General features: G+C 49.0%; 1 protein-coding gene across 12 annotated transcripts in view; it reads right to left on the reverse strand.

The window, feature by feature from the left end:
- ARHGEF7 (Rho guanine nucleotide exchange factor 7) overlaps positions 1-22543 on the reverse strand; it is a 135412-nt gene that overhangs the window by 27085 nt on the left and 85784 nt on the right. For all 12 annotated transcript variants that reach the window (XR_015251759.1, XR_015251758.1, XR_015251756.1 and 9 more), the window contains 5 exons: positions 13187-13281; positions 12875-12970; positions 10261-10383; positions 1439-1577; positions 410-469 (listed from right to left, as the gene is read on the reverse strand). Coding sequence is in view for 9 of the 12 variants with exons in the window: in XM_086708390.1 (XP_086564516.1) it covers positions 410-469; positions 1439-1577; positions 10261-10383; positions 12875-12970; positions 13187-13281 (513 nt within the window). In the remaining 3 variants the exon portion in view is untranslated. The remainder of the gene's footprint in view (positions 1-409; positions 470-1438; positions 1578-10260; positions 10384-12874; positions 12971-13186; positions 13282-22543) is intronic.

A 22543-nucleotide genomic window follows, 5' to 3' on the forward strand; every position in this document is an offset into this window, starting at 1 on the left:
TACTGGTCTCTGCTGGCACAAGGACTGAGCAGGGGCCAGGAGTGCATGCTGCACGTGAGGTAAGTCAGGCATGTTCCAGAAACACCGGCGGCATGGCAGCAGGGTGAAGGAGCGGGACCACCTGGTCCTCACCGAAGACACAGCCCACAGAGCAAGACCTTCATAAGGAACTATCGTGTCATGACTTTTTAAAGGTTAAACAATCATTTTCTGGTGTCGAAAGCCCAGTAAAGCATGCAAATTTACCACCACGGTAAATAAACTACCGTGATTATTTTGTATTTGAATACACCCAGATTCTCGCTCTCATTTTCTTTCATCACCTAACTTTTCTAGGGAATAAATTTTTCTACATTCATCGGTCATAATAATGCTGAGGGAAAAAATCATAATATGCCCAGTCACTTACTGAGAGGTTTTTGAAGGCAGTCATGGATTTTTGAATATCTTGTCTATCTGGATGATAATCCTTTGAATAAAAGAAAACACTATTAGCTTTCATGAGGCAAACTGTTTTCTTCAAAAGGCACTCTAGAGACTAGCTTGAAACTTTCCCAACCCTTTCAACCCACAATAGGTCTTATTCTTCTCAGCACTGAAGTGTTATTCGTACTCTTGTGGGCGCAGTAGACTTTGGGGAAACTGTGGTCTAGAAGACAAAAGCCCAGGGGCAGCTGGGTGGCCCAGTCAGTTAAGCCTCTGACTCTTGATTTCAGCTCAAGTCATGATCTCATGGTTCGTGGGGTTGAGCCCATGTTGGGATCTGTGCTGATGGTGTGGGGCCTACTTGAGATTCTCTTCTCCCTCTCGCTCTCTGTCATGCTGTCTCAGTCTCTAAATAAATAAACGTTAAAAAAAAAAAAAAAAAAAAAAAGACAAAAACCCATGGCAGGACTCAGCACCTCCTCCCAGCACTGGCCTTGCTGAGGCTCTAAACCACAACAGCAGAGGGGGTTGGCAAGGAAGAGGGCCAGCAGGCCCACCCTTCATAGAGAAAGTTTGCCAACCTGCACCCATACACAGCAACTTAAACCCAAGTTTCTGCCAGGCCTGCAGTCTGCTTTTCAAAACTAAGATAAATACCCATCACGAACGGATTGATTCTTTCACTCTTATTACTGTATAAACGCTATGCTTACCATTTGTAACCAAGTGTTCCTAACCGGGCACCTCAACGCTACTTAAATCTGAGCTTAACGTTTCGTAGCTTTTGGAGACTTTTCTAACAGCAGCCGTGGGTGACAGAGATCAAGGAGGACATGTAATTTTGTAGAGGGAGGGGAAGGAGAAAACACCATTTAACAAAATCGTTTTGAAAATCCTTCAAGTTAAAAACCTTTGCAAAAACACTTCTGTTGGTTCCCGCCTCTGACACAGACGGCGAGCTTCCCTGATGGGGGCGGAGGGCCCCCGAGCGGCAGCACACGACAAGCAGTACCTCCATGTGTCTCTCCAGCTCCTTGAGCAACGTGGGGTACTTGTCCAGGCGCATGAACGGTCTGCTGAGGCCGGTGGTCAGCACCAGGATCCCCGGGCTGCTGGCGCCTCTGGTCTCCATGAACTCTCCCAGCTGCTCGCTGAGCGGAGAGAGTGGACGGCGTAGTGGTTAGAGCCCGCACACAGACAGGGGAAAGGCCCGCCCTGCCGGCAGCACCGGGTTGGGCAGCTAACGGGTGCTTAGAGCTCTTTGTGCTTAGAGCCACACTGGCACCGGCTACATTGAGACACCAAACGCTAACACCCCCAGAAGGCTCATGCCATCACTCTGGCTACGGGCAAACCCAGCTGGGTATAACCCGGCACGGGCGGTCCGCTAAGCAAACCCACACCTTCCATTCACGGAGGCCACCTGAGCAAGCCTAGTCCACAGCTGAGCTAGAAGATGGCCATCCTCTGGGTCCCTCGAGCTGGTGACACAAAGTAAAAGATGCTTTACAGCCACAGTGAAGTGAACCGGGGCGCAGATGCCCTGGCTGCACAGGAGGCCGCCCAACAGCCCCGAAGCATTCTGTGCAAGCAGCAGGCACGAGGCAGCACCATCAAGTAACGGACTCTTCCACTTAGGCTTTAAAATGTCAAAAGCACGGTCACATCACCACCTCGCTTAGCCTCATGGTAGAGCGCGACCACACCTGTAGGTAAGGAGACTGAACGCGTATCTGGAAATCCAAAAGCTGAAAGCCGTGCCTGCCTATCTCCCCACTCCTGCCACTTTCACGACGCTGCTCATTTAACCTGGTGACCAGCAAGGCCCTCGTGAGGCCTCCATGCTCACGCACTCCAGGTTGGCCCCAAATGATCCAGTTCAACAGCCACGGCATCCGGAATGACCCATGAAGGTCCGGCGTGCAGCTGCGAGCATCACGCTTGGTCACCCGCATCAGGACTCATGCCGGGGACTGAAGGTCTGGCACCTGCGTCCCTAGTGCACGCGACGTTCGGGGTCCAGGCTAGAAGCCCCACCTGTGTTCCTCACTGTTGCCCCTGTGCACCACTCGAGACGGGGGGGAGTGAGGGGCAGACAGGCTGGGAGAGGAGCAGGCAGCAGCTCAGGTCACCCCTGTGAAGAGCAGGGTGACCGCTGAGCCCCCACGTCGCACTGTGAAGGACATTATACATGAAGCCAAAAAATGTGAGAATCCCTAAGAATATCAGAGCACATCAGTCCTCAGTGCAGGCTGCCTGATCTGACCTCAGGGACCCAGCCACTGCCTCACCTCCTCCGTCCCTTCCTCCCCAACTCAGCTACACCTGCCCACCACCCAAGCTTCTTGGGAACACCAGCCACACTCAGTGCTCCTGGTGAAAACATGTACAGTACTTAGGCTAAAGCACCTGAAACTGCTAGTTCAAAAGTAACAAGCAAGAGTAGTTTCCTACAGTTCAACTAAACACAGCTCATGTTGGAAACGTCAAGAATCGGTGTTGGCACAGCCTGCCTCTTACCCAACCACAAGTGACCTCACATCAACTCTGCGACCACACCTACCAGGGAAAGCGGTTCACTTAACCGAACCAACTCAGAAATAAATGGTTTCAAACTTCAGGTTGAAAACCAATCAATCACTATGAAGCTAGTCTTACGTTTCCTACACACGCAAGGCTTCTTTAGAAAGCTACTGCTCCCTAAAATTGGGTTAACAAAAATTAGGAGGCCTGGTTAAGCACGGGATGCTGCACTGCAGTGAGAGCACACGACTGGGCTGTGTGAACACAGCAACGGTGTGGTTAGCAGTACCTGCCAGCTGCCTGCCTACCCACCTATTCAACCACCGATACACACACCCCCATATACATCCATACACACACACATATACATGCATACACACATACATCCACACACACCCATATACATCCATACACACACACACACACATGCATACACACATACATACACAGACACACACATACATGCATACACACATACATATACATCCATACACACATGCATATACACACAAGTATACATCCATACACACAAATAAACACACATATATTTCCACACACCATATACATGCATACATATACGTACATACACACACACATCCATATACATCCATCCATACACCCATACACACATATACATCCATACACACACACACATCCACACATACGTATACATCCATACACACATATATATATACACACACCCATACACATATACCCACACATACATATACACACACATCCATGCATATCCATACACACACATATATGTGCATACACCCATACATCCTTACACATATACATATACATCCGTACACACATGCATATACACATACACACACACACACAACCATATACACACATACATACGCATACATACATACACACATCCACATACATATACATCCATACACACACACACACCCATACATCCATATCCACACATACACCCATACACATACATCCATACACACATACACACACACACACCCATACATACACACCCCATACATACACCCATCCATCTACATCCATACACACACACAGACATATACATGAATACATACATACATTTACAGGTTTTTAAATCAACCTTTTAAAGAAACATATACACATATTTTGAAGGTATTATCAAAATCAAAGCAAATTATAAAAAAGGGAGGTTTCACCTAATCCTAATTATAAAAACAATACTCTTACAAGGACAAGAAAATGATTTTCATCCCTGTAGCTCAGCCCTTCATGGTGATACAACTTAAAACCAAAGAAGTTGTTGAGCCTTCTCTGGTGGTGTGTCGGTGTGTGTGCGTGCGCACAAGACATGAGTCAACATATCTGTGTTCAGAACCCCAGGTCTTCAGAGGATGGTTCTGTCAGGAAAATCCTGGGACTTCGAGGACGGAAACCTGGCATGGTGGTGGCCCAGGGTCCATGCCAGGGACCATGGGGCTCTGTTAGCCATGAGCAGCACCCGGGAGCACCTGTGCCTCCTCCCTTCTTCCACACGGACTTCTCTCCTCTAGGAGGGGCAGGTAGCCAAGGAGTGCCCCCAGGAGGATCCTCCCAGCCACTCCCCTGTGCTCAGCTTAAATGGAGGGACAACTGCAGAAAGGCCTGGGAAGGACAGAGGAAAGGGGACTACGGCTGGGCATCTGAATCCGCAGCAGCGGCACCTTGGCCTGCCACACGGCGTCATTAGCACACACACCCACACGGGAAGGCACCCAGTGGGTGTGGAGGTCTCCATCGTCCCTGCCAACAGGTGGGGGCTGACCCGAAGTAGGGCCTGGGAGCCCAGGGTCTGGCCCCTCTGGCTGTAACTGCTTTGTGTCTCACACACATGGAGCCTGTGCCACTCTCCTCACTTCTCATTCCTCAGCAATGGCCATCTCCTCCAATTACCCTACCCGTCCCTACACAGGAGGGTGAAATGACAGCTTTACAGGGGAGAAATGCATGTGTTACCAGCATTTCTCTAAGTGTTGGACAACTGATCAAGCACAGTCCCATAAAATCAAAACTTTATAGTACTAGGAGTATATTTCGACTCCTTTACTTTTTTTAAGAGACCTAGAGACTGCATGGGGTGGGGGAAGGGTGAGGGACGGGGGGGGGGGGAAGAGGGTGAGGGACGGGGGGGGAAGAGGGTGAGGGACGGGGGGGGAAGAGGGTGAGGGACGGGGGGGGAAGAGGGTGAGGGACGGGGGGGGAAGAGGGTGAGGGACGGGGGGGGAAGAGGGTGAGGGACGGGGGGGAAGAGGGTGAGGGACGGGGGGGAAGAGGGTGAGGGACGGGGGGGAAGAGGGTGAGGGACGGGGGGGAAGAGGGTGAGGGACGGGGGGGAAGAGGGTGAGGGACGGGGGGGAAGAGGGTGAGGGACGGGGGGGAAGAGGGTGAGGGACGGGGGGGGAAGAGGGTGAGGGACGGGGGGAAGAGGGTGAAGGACGGGGGGGAAGAGGGTGAAGGACGGGGGGGGGAAGAGGGTGAGGGGAAGAGGGGGGAGTGGGGGGAGGGAGGGAGTGGGGGGAAGGGGGAGGGAGGGAGTGGGGGGAAGGGGGAGGGAGGGAGTGGGGGGAAGGGGGAGGGAGGGAGTGGGGGGAAGGGGGAGGGAGGGAGTGGGGGGAAGGGGGAGGGGGGAAGGAGGAAGAGGGGGGATAAAGAGAGGAAAGGAGGGGGAGAGAGAAAGGGAGGGAGTGGGAGGGAGAGAAAGAGACAGAAACTCCAAGCAGGCTCCATGCTCAGAGCCTGACACAGGGCTCAAACCCACCAACCAGGAGATCATAACCTGAGCCAAGATCAGGAATTGGACACTCAACCAACTGAGCCACCCAGGTGCCCCTCAACTCCTTTAACTATAATCCATGCAGGGCCTTTCCAACCACAAGAAAAACCACAAAGAAGTCTATTCAGAATAGTCATGTTTGATATTACGGGATATGAAATTTTCTAACTGTATTTATGGCAGAGAAAAAGTACCAGAACTAAGTTCTATTCCTCACCCCTCCAGAAACTAAGAATTTAAGAGAAATTTATGCAAACCAAAGTAACTTCTTCCAACATCCATGATCCTAGAAGGCCACAACATGTGCAGTTCAGTCTTTACAGATCATGTTCTATTTTAAATCTAGCACAATAAAACAAAACAGCTGGTTCCAGCCGCTTCGGCAAACAACGGCTCTTTCAGCTTAATTTCTACTGATGCTGGTAACCTTACACAGCACATCTCCCCTGCAGTTACTGAAAGGACACTGTGGACTCCAACAAAAGGAACACGCACGCAGAGAACTACCATGTAGCCAAACAAAAAGTTAACAATTACAGTGCCGGGAAAAAACAAAACTCACTTTACAGACTGAATTATGAAACCTAACTCATTCAAAATAGGCAGCCAGGAACATACATCTGCTATCGCGATGACGTGAAGGGTACCTATAAGTTCTTACTCCAAAGCATGGGCAGTTCTGTGCAGGCATTCCCAAGATTCACACTCAGACTTTAAGCACAACAAACAATCCTACGATTGCAAACAAAGCCTGTACAACTTCAGATCAGTACACTGAATCAATCCTTCAAAAATATACTGAAGCACAAAACAGATTAACCTGTAAGCATGGCAGCTTTTAAGACGTCAACGTGCATAGGAAGCAGGACAGAGGTTACAGGTTAAGACGCCAGATGAAACGTGGTGAAAAGGGCCAACCACAATCCCGTCTCAAGTTACCAACTTACACTTGGGAAGCAGCGTCTGACTGGCGGGCAGAGCGGGGCCCCTCACTGCCCAGAGACCTCAGGAGGGCACACAGGCAGCGCATCCTGCCCGGCCAGGCGCCCACAGGCCCGAGGCTGGCCCTCCCAGAACAGGCCTTGTTCCCCCCACCCCGTGACACACCGTGGGGAGGTGGCACAGAGCTTGCCCCGTCATCGTGGGGACAGGCGGCACCGACATTCCAGTGGGGACGCAAAGGGTCACTGCCGTAATAGCACACGAGAGGGATAAACAGCACCTACGCGCAGGCGTCTCCCTTCAAAGTCTGAACGTTTTTGGAAACTAACAGTCTGAATCACTTTAAATGTGGCCTTCCGGACTCACTTCTACAGGGGAAAATATTTACCATCAGCCCCAACACTGTCCACCCTACCCACACTCTCTATACTCCCAGCCTGAACCACACCCCCCAAAAGGGAGGGAGAATGACAATTTTACCCGAACATCCTGTTTGCTTTCTATAGATCTCCTCCACTGCCACATCACTAATTCCTAATCCCTAATTGTGATTCTCACAAACGCAAAGGTAATCCTTGCATTTAACTTCTGTGGACATCCTAATTCCCAGGAGGAGGTGGCAGAACACTCACGGGCACACAGGCTTCGTGGTTTTAGGAAGGTATACACCCACACAGCCACCCCCCCGGCACAAAGGCAAGGAGGCAGACTTAACAGGAGAGCGTGCCACAGTCCTTCGGGGTTCCCTTCTGTGAACCCTGTACATCCTGACCTCCCTTTCTTTGGCCCCCAGCAGAGGTGTACTCCTTCGTTTTAGTGCACACGGAGACCCTGCGGTATCTGAGCACGCCCAGAAAGTCAACACACAGGGTCCTCCACAGGGGTGCAGATGGGACCACAATTAGCATTCATGCTGGAGCACTCACCTCGCTCACCCGGATCCGGTCTACACGTTTTGCTTACTGCTTACAATAACCCTACCAATCGGCACTCACAGAAGGGATCTAAAACCCAGGGAAAGCAGGGGACTTACCCATAGCTCACCAGCTGAGTTTGAGGCAGGGCTCAAACCAGGCCAAAACAAGCCAGAGGCCCTCCCTCCACTGCCACCGAACCAGCCACACTCACAGGATGGTACGCTTGAGCCTCAGCTCAGTTTACAAAGAGCCCAGCCATGTCTGCTTACCAACAGTCCTTAAGTTTTAAGTTGAAATACTTCATTAACTATTTAACTATAACTGGGGCGCCTGCGTAGCTCAGTCAGTTAAGCATCTGACTCATGATTTTGGCTCAGGTCATCATCTCACGGTTGTGGGTTTGAGTCCCACCTCGGGCTGTGACTCCGACAGTACAGAGTCAGCTTGGGATCCTCTCTCCCTGCCCCTTCCCCACTTGCACTGTACCTCTCTCAAAACTAAATCAACTTAAAAAATATATACTTGGGGCACCTGGGTGGCTCAGTCGGTTAAGTGCCCGACTTCGGCTCAGGTCATGATCTTGTGGTTTGTGAGTTTGAGCCCCTCGTTGGGCTCTATGCTGACAGCTCACAGCTTGGGGCCTGCTTCAGATTCTGTGTCTCCCTCTCTCTGCCCCGCCCATGCTCATGCTCTATCCCTCAATAACAAACATTAAAAAAACTTTTAACTAAAATTAAAGTTACATATGTATGTATGTATATATATACATACACACACACACACACTTAACTAGGGACACGTGGGTGGCTCAGTCGGTTGAGCAACCGATTTCAGCTCAGGTCACGATCTTACCAGTTGTGAGTTTGAGCCCTGCGTCAGGCTCTGTGCTGACAGCTGGCAGCCTGGAGCCTGCTTCAAATTCTGTGTCTCCTTCTCCCTCTCCACCCCTCCCCCACTCACTCTCTCGCTCTCAAAAATAAACATTAGAAAAAAATTTGTAATATATATAACTTTAACTTACCCTTCATGCTACTAAAATTTTTGTTCATTTATGGTTTAAAAAATTTTTTAAACTGCTGTTTTCAAAAGTCACTGTGAAAATTTTCCTAACACACTTAACTAAAAGTTCATGCCTGAGAAGCAGAAACAGAATCTCTGCGCTCAGAGCGCCCCGGCCAGTGACTGGGCCACTCTTCCAGCACCTTCCGGTTCTTGGGAAAAGACATGGGCTTTTCTCGCCAAACCAGCAGGAATCTGTACAGTCTGTTTCACTTGTTTTAATTTTGTTCCAGGTTGAAAAGCTGAAGCCAATGGTCTCCAATTTAAGGTTGTACCTGTAAGACCCAGCCCTAATTTTATTTTATTTTTTTACAGTTCTCTTTACATAACACACCCAAAGTATAGGAGTATTGTACAGATGAGCTAATAAGCTCCTCTAACACAACAGAAGAATATCTAACATGTGCAAAGCAGAATGCAGGGAGACACTCAGTTCTGTGCTCGTGACAGGTAATTTTCATATAGGCTACAATTCATTCCAAACCACACATGGTTGCTCACACGTGTGTTCAGACTACCGTTAAGCAATGAAAGTTCCTATGATAAATGTATTCTATGCACTGCTCTCAGGCCAGGCCCGTATGACTACTGAGTGCATGAAATGTGGCTAGTCGAACTGAATTTTTAATTATTTTTTAAATTAATGCTTAAATGAATTTAAATCTAAATTTACACAGCTACGTCATTAGGTATCAAAGCCCTAGAGATATGGCCTTGCAATTTTTGGGCATAGAATAATGTAGAGTTTGAAGAGCACACTCAGCACTACCAAAATATTTTCTCTGCCAGGCATTTTATATTTTTATACACACACACACACACACACACACACACACACACACACACACACACACACACTGAAACCTTGAATCGCAAGTAACTTGCTGTGCGAGTATTCTGCAAGACAAGCAAACATTTCTAATAAATTTTAACTTGATAAACGAGCAACGTCTTGCAATACAAGTCCTATCAGATGCCAAATGTCACATGATCACAACCAAGTCAATGGTTCCTGAAACTTGCTTTGATGTATGAGTGCTCTGGGCTACAAGCATGTTTTCCAAACAAATTATGCTCATAAACCGAGGTTCTACTACATAAAAACAATTTATGTATACAGATACATAAATATATATGTATACACACACACACACACACACACACATAGTAAAACCTTGGCATATGTGTAATTATGTATACTGGCCCTAATTTTCAATCCAGCATTTTCTCTCACAGCCTAATCTAACTACACTCCATACTTCCACTCTTAGGAACTAGAAGAAATGGGATTCTGGCATCCTGGATTTAGCCTACAGCTCCATTCCAGAACCCTACCAGCTCCTCAAATCCACTTTCCCAAGGGCTCCAGGCTGAAGGGAGACTTTGGAAACACCATTTTCTACTCCAAAAATGCTACTCAGAACCTCAGAGACCCTGTACCAATGCTTCTCAGGCACTCAGCTTAAGAGGTAATTAAAACACAATAATCGTTGAACAAACAAGTGAATACCAGCACTGTATTTCGTGTAACGTGTGGCCCACACAAGCCAACGTGGAGGGAACCCCTTGCCAAGAAGTCCCTGCCCTCCAGGTAAGGGTGTCTGGCAAGCGCACCTGTGCTCCGTGAGAACGTTCACTGCAGACGGGTGGTTGGCACAATATGCAAGGTACAAGGTTTTCATCTGTGGCATCAGATTTAAAAAGCATCCTCCAACTCTCTGCTGAGCTTCTGGCAACCTAGAGATACACAACACAAAGGAAATAATCCTAAGTTTCATAGAAAGAAAATTGCCAAGTAATGAACACAAAATCTGAGACCTCCTTGTAGACCACCTCCGTGAAAACAAAATCTACAAATCCCAGAACCTAAGTGTTCACACCAGCAGTCCAGCAGGGAGAGGCATCTACCTCGAAAGCGGCTCTGCTAGGAAGCACCAAACTAACGCCCTTCCTTTTCTCCAGCATCCAGCCGCCACAACCCACCTGCGCACAGCACAGCCAAAACGCCACAAGGCCGACTTTGGATGGTGAGAGAAATGCAGATCATGAACCTTTAAGTTTTGTACAAAAGGAGAATTATAAAACATGACTACTTGTTGGCAAGGTTTCTACTTAAGCAGCATCAAGACACGTGCATGCGCGTGCGCACACACACACTACAGCCCGCCTTCCCTTCAGGTAAAAGCTAGAGAAGAGCACAGCCACAGACCCATCTCCTCCCAGGTCTAGGCCAGGGCAGTTGCTGAGCCTGGAAAGGCCGTGAGCTCACAGTAACAGGAAGAACAGAAAGCGATGATCAGCACCACCAGTGGAAGCAGAAACGCGCACGTGGGGCCGTCCTAACCAGACAGGCACGGCCAACTCCAAGATGGAGGCCAAGCCCTCAGCTGGGTGCAATTATCTACAACATTCCACCTCCGGCTACAGCCTCACCATTCCTATCAAACGGACTTCTCCCTCCTGCAGATACACAAACCTTGAACAAAATATAAAACCAACCTCTGCAGGTGGTAGAGCACCAGGGAGGAAGATTCTGGAGACGGCTGGCATTTGGAGAAGGAAAGGACAGGGTGTGTCTCCGGTTCTCTGTACCTCGGGGCCAATGGCGGCCGAGGCTGGCTTGCGTAGGGCAGCTAAACCCCAAGAGAAAACCACAGGATCTGGCTGAACGTGAGCTGATGGGACGCGGGCGGAGGGGACGACGACACCTCGGACAGTGAACCTGAGCTCTGCTCCGATCTGAGGACTTTCAGAACACTCACGATCAAAGCTAAGGGGAAAGGTTGATCAGGAAAGCTCATCTCCGACCCTCTGCTCTCCTGTTCCACCATGGCAAATCCAAAATCTCATGCCAACGCACCGTGCCCTTGAGGAACTCAACCGAAACAACACCTAAGTCCTACTGAGTAAAGAGCCAACACAGGCCTGACTGAGTGCTGGACTCTCAGCTCATGTTCCCTCCCTGAATTTCAGCATTCAGAGCCGTACATCTGCGGTGCAGACGGGGAGATTCACGTGCTTTCACAAGCCTGAGGGGAGGCCCAGAAGAGGCGCCACAAACGTACTGTAAAAATATGAACTCCTTCAGTCCAAGTTCTCGACAGCCGGTGGGGGAAGCAGGGGCAAACGCCGACTTCCACTTGCACACCCTGGGGCTGGCCTCCTGCAAAGACCCCAAACTGAGGGCCAATCACCTTCATTTACCAAAAGGAAAACAGTGATTGCCAAACTCCTCTCTTCATGGCCACCTAAGTCAGGCCACTCACATGAACCAAACCGCCCGAGGAGGAAGCAACGTGAATTTGTCTGAAGGCCAGCACTCACTCTGCGCTTCCCCTGCACACCTTCCAGGATGAAGGGCCTGGAGGGGCCTAGAACCTACTCCGAGCACAGCCAGCTGTGCGCCTGGGGCCCAGGGGGCAGAGCACCCCTCGCCACTTCCCAGACTAAGACAAGAAACTACAGGAAGGACAAACCAGAGACCAACCAGATCCCAAGAGAAAAAGTTACCTCATCCTTCTGTCGGCTAAAGAAATAGAAATTGCAATAACAAGTGCCCCCCTCTTGCATCAAGTCCACAGGTAAATAAACCTCAAATGTCACATGGTGACCTACAACCTACAAAGTTCTCACATATGTCAAGACTTCAAGTCCTCCAACACCCAGCAGGCACTTAGTCAACTAAGTGAACTACGCTACTGAGATCAGTAAACTGACCCTAACCCTTAAACGTCTCACGTTAACCAAGAACAAAAGAGTCACACAGGAAAAAAAAAAAGCCAATCTGGTGGCCAATCAATTCAGAACATGCCTCCCCACCCCAAAAACACCTTGGAAAGAAAACCAAGCCGGGTACGTGCGGGCAGCACGTTCCAGACACCGCATTTCACTATCCTTGGCTTCCGGGCGGCCAGGAGCTACCCGCGCACAGAGCCTCTTCCTCCTCAGGCTCCTCACCCCTGCCTCCCCCATCCACCCAACACCGTAAACTTCGCTGCTCCCGGCAAGACGCTCTCCTTTCTCATCAGGAGACCTCGCCTTCAAAGACCCCAACTAGAAAAACCAGATGTCAGAAACACAGCTTCTACTAGAAGGGTTGATAACCCAAAAGATTCAAAATAACAGTTTCCATCTTTGGAAATAGGAGTTCTAGAATCAGATCAAAGCACATTCTATACCTACCCGTTGTACTAATCTGAATTTCACAGATTTTTAGCGTCGGACTTACTTGGTGCATTCTTCTAAAGACTGTACAAGCATTTGCTGGAAAGAACATATCTCTTCTAGATTTCCCATTAAATATGAAATGTTTGCTGAACTTAACCTAGAGCCAAGGAAAAGAACAGTGAGACTATTATGTACCGTGTCACTCTCCTGTCTCACCCCAGGGCCCTGTTTGAGTCTCTGACCCGCTAAAATCCTTCCTTCCAGAGCAAACTGGTACAGTGGGTTCCATTCCACCCTCCATTCTGTGGAAACCTGAGCAAACAGCCTAGGCAATGACAATGCTGCAATTAACACAGTTTATCGTCCAACTTACTTCTCGCTGGTCTGCAAAGGCCGCAGGTAGGTAGAAAGCACAGTCTGAAGTTCTTTAGCATACTCATTTTCAGTTTCCAAAATATTCTGTAGCACCTACAACAAATGGTGAACAGCATTATTCGCCACTAAAACTCATGAGCTTTGACAAGTGCATCAGCATCATTCACTTTACAGGTCGCTTCTGCATTAATACTAGTGTGCTTAATATCATCACTTCCTGTGACTTAACTACCAAAACCCACGTACCAAATTCTTACTATAGCTACGTAACAGACTTCATCTCATTGCCACACACATAACACAGGCACACCTAGAACGAGGCTGGGAGCGCCAGGGTGGCCCAGTCAGTTGAGCATGTGACTCCTGATTTCGACTCAGCTCATGATCTCACGGTTCACTGGATTGAAGAGCTTCAGACTCCATGCTGAGTATGGAGCCTGCTTGGGACTCTCTTCGCCTCTCTCTTTCCCTCCTCCCACCTCAAAATAAACTTTAAACAAAATGAAGAATGAAGGGGGGCACCTGGGTGGCTCAGTCAGTTGAGCATTGGACTTTGGCTCGGGTCATGATCTGACCCGATCATGGTAGGTTCAAGCCCCGCCATGTCAGCTCTGCTGACAGCTCAGAGCCTGGAGTGTGCCTCAGATTCTGTGTCTCCTTCTCTGCCCCTTCCCCATTCATGCTCTCTCTCAGTCTCTCAAAAATGAATAACCGTCAAAAAATTTTAATTAAAAAAAAAAAAAAAGAGTGAGGCTGGAACCAACTCCATCATCAGAAAGTACTGCAGTACTGCCCCATCTGTTCAGATGCAAAGAAGAAACCACTGGTAACCACAACAGCAAGGACACAAGGATCAATCTCTGACACTGCGTCGTGCATAAGCAGCCAGCCACTCACAAAAAGGATACCCTGCACATCCTACTTATAGTAAGTCCAAGAACAGACAAAACTAATCTAGGAGGGCAGAAATCAGAAGGAGGGAGAAGTGACAATGGGGAAAGGGGCCAAAGTTTCCAGGGTGATGGACATGTTCTATATTGTAATTTGAGTAGTTGTTATAGACCTTGTCCAAGCTCCACGAACTGTACAGTTAAGATCCATGTATTTTAACATATGTAAAATATATTTCAACTAAAAACATCTAGTTTTCTCTTCAGATTGCACCTAGCAAATCTAAATCAATTTCATTAGAGAACAGTCTCAGATCTTATACACATTTATTAAATATCAAAGGTCCACCAGTAGAAAATCCTTAAGAAGCCACTACTTTAAAGACAGAACAATGATGAATCAATCTTAAAATGTTTCCTGATACCCTAAAGTTAGTACAGCAAATTCAATGAAAACAACTTTATAATTCCTAAAAACAGGTTTTTAAAAAATACAAAACAGCTGGGCTGAAAAATACGCCTCAGGTCACCTGCGTGGCTCCATCAGTTGAGGGTCCAGCTCCTGATCTCAGCTCAGGTCATGATGTCAGGGTTGTGGGATCGAGCCCTGTATCAGGAGGTCTGTGCTGAACATAGGGCCTGCTCGGGACTCTCTCCTCCTTCCCCCCGCTTCTGCCCTTCTCCCCAACTTGTCCTCTAACGATACAAATGTTATCTATGAAAAATAAAAAATATGCCTCTTGGCATCAGTAACTGCCAAGAGCAAAGGCCCTCCCCAGGCAGGGTGGGAAGGTGCCTGGATGAGAGCAGGCAGGAGACTCCTCACCGAGGCCAAGCACACCCCCGGAGCCCAGCAAGGGCTAGCATCTCTAATCCTCAAAGTCTTCCTCTTGAAGAGACGAAGATTCAAGTGGAGAGGGTAAGTATCCTCCCAAATCAGACAGCCAGCCAAGAGCGGGGCTGGCGTGTGCATCTTGATCTGTGGCCGCACGGCCCCCTCACCGCCTCTCCGGCTGCCAGGCCGAGGGCAGTGGGACTTGACAGGAGCGAGGAACGTAACCCCTTCCTCAACCACTTTCCATCCCCCTCTGGCCACAGACCAGCACCTTCTTTCCTCAGAAAATCACGTCACACATATCTTCTGAGCATCCACTAGAGTCCTACAAACGCGTGATTTCATCTTCCAAAACAAGTTGCCTAGGTCCTGCAGAAAAGCCGTGTAGAATAAAGACAAACGTGGTCCGGCTTCCCCCCAATTTGGTAATTAAAATACGTGCTTAAACAGGTAGAAGTGATCAGTAAGCCCAGTTTAGATTTCCACACTAGTAACACACACCACGGATTCTCCACCTGTTCGGTATGTTTTCTGTGCGCTGACCAAAGAGCATGGTCCCTCACGAGGAAACGCAAACCCGAGTGAGTAACCTCCACGCTATGCTGTGTGCGATGAAGACAATCGGCTGCTTTCACTGAGACTCGGGCTCTGGTTTCGCCCCTGAATGGGTCTATTCATGCAGGAGTGGGGGAGCGGGCCACAGGGAGGGGGCGGCGCTCCAGGAGCTCATGCCTTTGTGGGGAAATCTGGGTGTCGATCCCAGGATTACAATGTCTTCCTTCGAAGAAATGGTCATTGGGCACGAATGTCAAAGGAACAGTGGGCAGAGAACATACTGTGACACCAGCCACTGTAGCAGAAAATCAGACTTTCAACCAGATCTTGTCCTTCTAAAGTGACATGAAGTCAACCAAGTAGACTATTCCTTGAACTAAAACAAAAACTCTGTCACAGTAAAGATGAAAAGTCTTCAGTGTTCCAACAAAAATTAAATGAGGATCTCATGTCAGGAATACAAACACTACAAAGCAGCAGCAGAGCACATGTGAAAACCTGCACACCTTTTATAGGAGGAGGGAGACAAGTGCAAGAACACCTCCCCAGCGTGTGACGATAGTAAGACCGCATTTCCCCCATCACAGCACCAAGCACAGTATGCGGATATAGAAGCCTCCCGTAAGAATGTACCAGAAACAATGCCAAAGAAACCTCTGCCAAAAAGTGACATCAAGGCAGTCAAGTTAGTTAATGTCAACCACCAGTTAGAAACATGCTCTTCCAGTGTGCGCTAAGGACAAGTTCTGTAATCCTCCCGTCCCAACACTCCCCGTCCATCACACTCAGCTGTCCCACCAAACACTTGCCCCAGACCAGACAGGGTTGACCTGACCGAGTCCCGCTGACGCCAGGAGCCACCCCCTCCCCGCCCCCTCCCCAGCTCCAGAGCACCTGTCTCCCCCTCCGGGACTTGCGCGCGCTCTGGCTGCTGCAGGACCCCATGTGACTCCCCCGCCAGGCTCCAGCGCTCCATGCCACGAAGGCCGGTCCCACACGTCTCACAGCAGAGCAGCCTCTGCTCCACAGCTGGGGAGGGAGGCCAGCCTCCGCCTCAGCGAGCTCTCCCTCAGGCGTGAGGCGTGGAGAGCCCCCGCCAAACAATGGGGCCACACAGGAGGAGGACATCAGGCAAACCACACAGACAATCCCAGAGCTGTCAGCCGTTACAGCAACACAAAACAAAAGGACTGACTTCATTACCCCGCAGACGCACAGAAACTCACTTCATTACCACCATTAAAGGAGCGCTCAGTATCGCAGATTTTACACGGGAGTTGCAAATTTCACCGCAAATTTTGGTAGGTTTCATATTTTAGGTCATTGAATCTTTTAAAAATAACTTATTTACATATAAGAAGAAACAAGTTTTCTTAGAGATTTGATGAAGATGGAAAGATCATCATTAACTAAAACCCAACTTTTAGAAACAACTTTGGTTTGGTCCTAAGCACGCCCTTGAAACAGTAACAGATTCAGACAACAGGAAATAAGCCACCCGCCCCTCCCTACACAAGGGAAAAATCATCCTTGCACGTTTCCTTTCAACCCAGTCTACTTAAACTGTACTTACATTCTCAGAACACAGATTCGAAGACCAGACTTGAGCCTCTGGGGAATAACAGGAAGGAACAGCCTGCCCTCACTGCTGCAGGAAGCAGTTCCAAACCCCCCCCCCTCCACAATCCACCCCCAACCCCAACCCCCCACCGGCAGGTACTGATTGAACAGAGCTCTCTCGTCTCCACAGGTTCCCAGAAGAGTCTGGAAGGGCCATGCAAAGGTTTTAAGTTATTGTGTCTTTTGAAAAAACGTTACAATATTTCTAAATTCGGGGATTCACGAGGCCTTGGGATAGATTTCTTCCAAATGCTAAAGGCTCACTGCAAAAGCTCCAGCAGAAGCCTTGGTTCCACTGGGATACAGATTGCTGCAAGAAGCCGGCCTCAGCAGACAGATGTCCACGACCGCACGGTGATACACCAGGGGCCAGCCCCGGGCACCCAGCAGACCTGGGCACAAATCCTGGCTCTGCACAAGTCTATGTGTCTGTTTAAAAAAGGCAGTATTGGGGGAACAGGGTTATTTTTTTACAGGGTGGGGACACTCAAGAGTATCAGCTACCTGACACAAACCTCCTAACACAGTCTTCAAACCCAAACCCAGAATCCTTCATGGTGCTCCTTCTTACACGACTCCATTAGCCAGGAGGTACGGACTAAAAAGCAATCTTGGTTAAGGTGTTAGTTAATCTTGGGAAGCAAAGGGAAAAGGAAAAACAGCACAAGTAGGGCTTGGGGCCAGTGCAGGTCTCTGTGTACAGAGGCTGGGCCAGCTGTCTCGGTCTCCCCTTGGTCCAAGATGCAGAGGCTCCAAGCATGTCAAGGAGCCAAGAGGAAAGACACGCACTATTTCTCCAGAGCACAGCAAAGGTCCATGGAAGCTGCTGTAACATTCTACGAAAAATGCACGCCTATCCCTTGTGTTTATTAAAACTAGTCATTGCTGGGGCGCCTGGGTAGCTCAGTTGGTTGAGCATCCGACTTTCAGCTCAGGTCAAGATCTCACAGCTCGTGAGTTTGAGCCCCGCGTCGGGCTCTGTGCGGACAGCTCAGAGCCTGGAGCCTGCTTCTGCTTCTGTGTCTCCCTCTCTCTCTGCCCCTAACCCACTCGCATTCTGTCTCTGTTTCTCTCAAAAATAAACATTAAAAAAAAAATGTAAAAAAACTAGTCATTGCTACCTATCATAACCTCAACATTTCAAAGGCAAAAGCTGCTCTGCCTTTTCATTACACTCGGCACAAGCAGAAGTTCCCCGCTCCCTGTTCCCATAGATAAAGAGTTCTGACACAAATACTCTAGATCAAAGTGTTCAATAGAACCTAAAAACTAAGCAAATACCACTAAACGTGTCAGGTGGTAAGGACTGGTCTTCCCAGATGGACATATTTAAGAAACCTCCTTCTCTGATGATGACTGAGGAACCCCCTCATCCCCTAAAAGAAGGAAACTCCATATCTCTCACTCTGTCTGGGGCATCAGCTTACACAACAGAAATGCCTTCTCTAAGCTCTCTCTACTGGACAGAGGTCTTACCATCCTGCAGGTGCACTCGTGTTCTTCCACTGTTAAAATCCAGCAAGCTCAAGCAGGCCACAAACGACAGATTCCTGTCACCCTCGACTGCAGCTCTCCCAGGTAACCCCCAAACAGGATGCCCATTTGCAAACAGAACAGTGACGCCTGATGCCCCAAGTGTTTCCACATGCTCGTCCTTGCTAATAACCCTGAAAACCTCAAGGCAAGCACTTCACCAGGCTCCTTAAAGCCAACACTACAAAAGGCCAAGGCCAGGATCACCAAGCCATCTGACAATTTAGTGCCTGTGCAAGCAGCTGGGGAGCTCCCTCCGGCCTACCCACAGACAGGGCACCCCCCCCCACCCCCCAGCCCACCCCCGCTCCAGCAGCCGAAGCCAGGGATCTCCTGATCATTCACTGATCTAGGACCCTAAAAGCAGGTTTCCGTTTTCCCATCTCAAAATAAAGGGAATGGCTGTGGCTGGCTTTGTCACAAAGACTGAGCAACTCCGTAGTTCAGGAGCGTGGATCTTCTGTCACTGCTGCTCTCAAGCCTGACATCCTGCACAGCCTGGTCTCCGGTGCCAGAGCAACCCCCCAAAGCCACTCCTACTCATGTCATCAAGTGATCAAGTCTGCCACTCCAGAGAAGCTGTTCTCTCCGGCACCCTGGGTGTTTTTTGTTTTGTTTTTTAATTTTATTTAAGAAATTTCTAGGGGCGCCTGGGTGGCGCAGTCGGTTAAGTGTCCGACTTCAGCCAGGTCACGATCTCGCGGTCTGTGAGTTCGAGCCCCGCGTCAGGCTCTGGGCTGATGGCTCGGAGCCTGGAGCCTGTTTCCGATTCTGTGTCTCCCTCTCTCTCTGCCCCTCCCCCGTTCATGCTCTGTCTCTCTCTGTCCCAAAAATAAATAAACATTGAAAAAAAAAAAAAAAAAAGAAATTTCTACACTCCATGTGGGGCTCAAACTCACGGTCCCGAGACTGAGCCACCCCATAGCACAGTTCCTTCTATCTTCTATGCCAACATTTTTACATTACTAAATCGCATTACCTATATAATTTTGGATTCTGCTTATTGCACTCAAACATGTATTTTAGGTATTTTTAAAGCTTCGTGTGCATTTTCAATAATTATAAACACATGTGCCACTAGTTACTTAATCGTTCTTGTACTGCTACACATTTAGGTTGCTTACTTTTATTATTATAATAATCCTATTAAAACATCTTTGCACCGGCACCATTGAACACGCTTTAGGTAATTTCTCTGGGGAGGATTCCAAGTAGTAGAAGTGCCAGATTAAAGGGTTTGACTGTTTTCAGATTTTTATACGCAACCACCAGGCCACTCTCAAGAAGCCCTGTATGGATGTACATCCCTCTGTCCTTAGAACTGAGGATTTTCCTTACCTCTCTGCTCCTCACGACCACAATTTTATGGTAAGCTTACCCACACTGTCAGAGGGCTAGACATAACATTTGTGTCCTCCCCAAATGCCGGGGTTTTGGGTATCTCGAAATCCCCAGTGAGGGGTGCTGCAGGCAGGGCCCTTGGGACGAGGCGGCCAGACTCACGGTCTCTGCCACATGCAGACAGGACAGCAGGTGGCCCTCTGTAAACCAGGAAGAGGGAGTCCCCCAAGACCTGAGCATGCCGGCACTCTGAGCTGACTTCCAGCCTCCAGAACCGTGAGGAGCCTTTACTGAGGAGTCCACCCAGTCTGCGGTGCTAGTACAACAGCCCCAACAGACTACAGCACAGCTCCCACCCTCCCCCATTTTCTACTGCTCACATCCTTTCCCACTCACCCAGAATCTTCATGTATTTGCCTTAATGAGCTCCTCAGTCATTAAAGATCATCTTATCTTGTTGAAATTGTTACAAACGTTCCACTCAACTTGTAATTTGGTTTCTACTTTTATTAAACTTTTATGGAGCCTATCAATGTTGAGCTTTCCCTTTGTTTTCATTCATTGCTTTATGTTCTAAAAAGCCTCCTCCCACTCCAACGCATTAACTGACCACACACAGATCCACAGGCACAGAACGAAAGCCTGGTTATGCACAATCTTGCTTTGAGCAATCTTTGGCTACACACTCAAGTCTGGAGCTCTGAGTATGAATACCGGGCAGCCAGGCTTTAATGAAGCGAACCCATCAGTGACCGTGGGAGAGAGAAACTGCAGTTAGTCAACAAAAGGAACAAGCAATCCTGGGAGTAGGGGAGATCAGAATCCAGAATTACTAAGCTCCTCTAAAATGTCCAATTTTGAGGGGCACCTGGGTGGCTCAATCAGTTAAGCACCTGACTCTTGATCCCAGCTCACATCACAATCCCAGGATTGGGGGGTCAAGCCCCGAACTGTGCTCTGCGCTGACAGCGTGGAATCGCTTGGGATTCGCACTCTCTCTCTGCCCCTCCCCTACCCGTGCACATGTGCGCTCACTTTCCCTAATAATTTTTCAGTGAAAAATTACAAGATGTTCAAAGAACCAAGAACACAAACACAAAGGCACTGAATGAAACCCGTGCACAAACACAAGGCACTGAATGAAAACGGCCTGAGAGGCCCTGGTGCTGGTTTAGCAGATAAAGTCTTCAAAATAGCTGCTCTAGGGGCACCTGGGTGGCTAGGTTGGGTAAGCGTCCGATTACAGCTCAGGTCATGATCTCACAGTCTGTGAGTTCGAGCCCCGCGTCGGGCTCTGTGCCGACAACTGGGAGCCTGGAGCCTGCTTCGGATTCTGTGTCTCCCTCTCTCTCTGACCCTCCCCCATTCATGCTCTGTCTCTGTCTCAAAAATAAACATTTAAAAAAATAAAAATAAAAAAAAAAGCTGCTCTAAATATGTTCAAACAGGGACTTCTGCTTTTGCCTGTTTCTGTGTGGAAATCATACTCCATCCAACGAAGTCAAAAGCTGAACAGACTGAAAAATCAACTCCTGCTGGACCCCTATGGTAGAGAGGACAGGACGCAAGGCAAACCTTCACCCCAAGTCTGGAGAGGCCAACACACCCTGGGAGCCCTACTTGCCGGAGCCCGGGCGCCCCAGAAGAAACCACACTGCGAGCCAGCAACGGGGCGGGAAAACGTGAACCATCACTGACGGACTGCTAGAGGCTCAGTGCAGACAAGTGTGAGTTCAAAACTCTGGGGGAGACCCAGTCGTAGAGAGGCCTCCTCAGTACTGGGATATTATCATCTAGGAGTATGACCAAATTCCCAAAGCCTCAGAGAAAAACACCCTTGGGCTTTCAGCAGAGAAAAGAAGAACCACTGGAAGAGCCATTTGGAAATAACAGCTCAGCATCCTGGTACTTATGAGGCCTGCCCTCAGGGAAACTAGTTAACTCAGACTAGCCTGCTGAAACGCCCTGGCAAAGACCAACAGCCCAGCCCCCTTGGGCCACCTGATCCCCAGGCAGGAGGGAGGGGAGGGGTGGGGGGGAGAATTTAAAACACACCAGTGGAGTTCATGGTCCAGAGGCACAGGCTCCCTGATGGAGCGCCCCCCTCCTCTCCCCGCACACCTCACCCCCTCAGTGAGCACTTCCTTTTTTACATGATACACGATGTTCAATTATCGACAAAAACTTACAAGACTCAGCAAAAGGCAAAACACACAGTCTGAAGAGAAAAGCAAGCATCGGAAGAAGACATGGTGGGGACGCTGGAATTATCCCACCAGGAACTAAGAACAAGAAGATTAAGATGCTAAGGGTTCTAACGCAGAAAGCAGATGGCATGCAAGAAAAGACCGGCAAGGAGGTGGAAATCCCAAGAACTGAAAACCGGGAGAAACACTAACAGAAATGAAGAATGCCCGTAATGGTGTCAATAGCAGATCGCACACGGCTGCAGAGAGAATCCCAGCGCCACAGGCCTTAACAGCATCCCTCAGGGCTGAAAAGACAGAGAAAACACAACATCCAAGGATGGTGGGGACTGCACAAGGTGTAAATACACACGGTGGAAGTACCAGAAGGAGAA

Source organism: Puma concolor, chromosome A1, assembly GCF_028749965.1.
Source record: "Puma concolor isolate L17-30 chromosome A1, mPumCon1.1.hap2, whole genome shotgun sequence".
Lineage (NCBI taxonomy): Eukaryota > Metazoa > Chordata > Mammalia > Carnivora > Felidae > Puma > Puma concolor.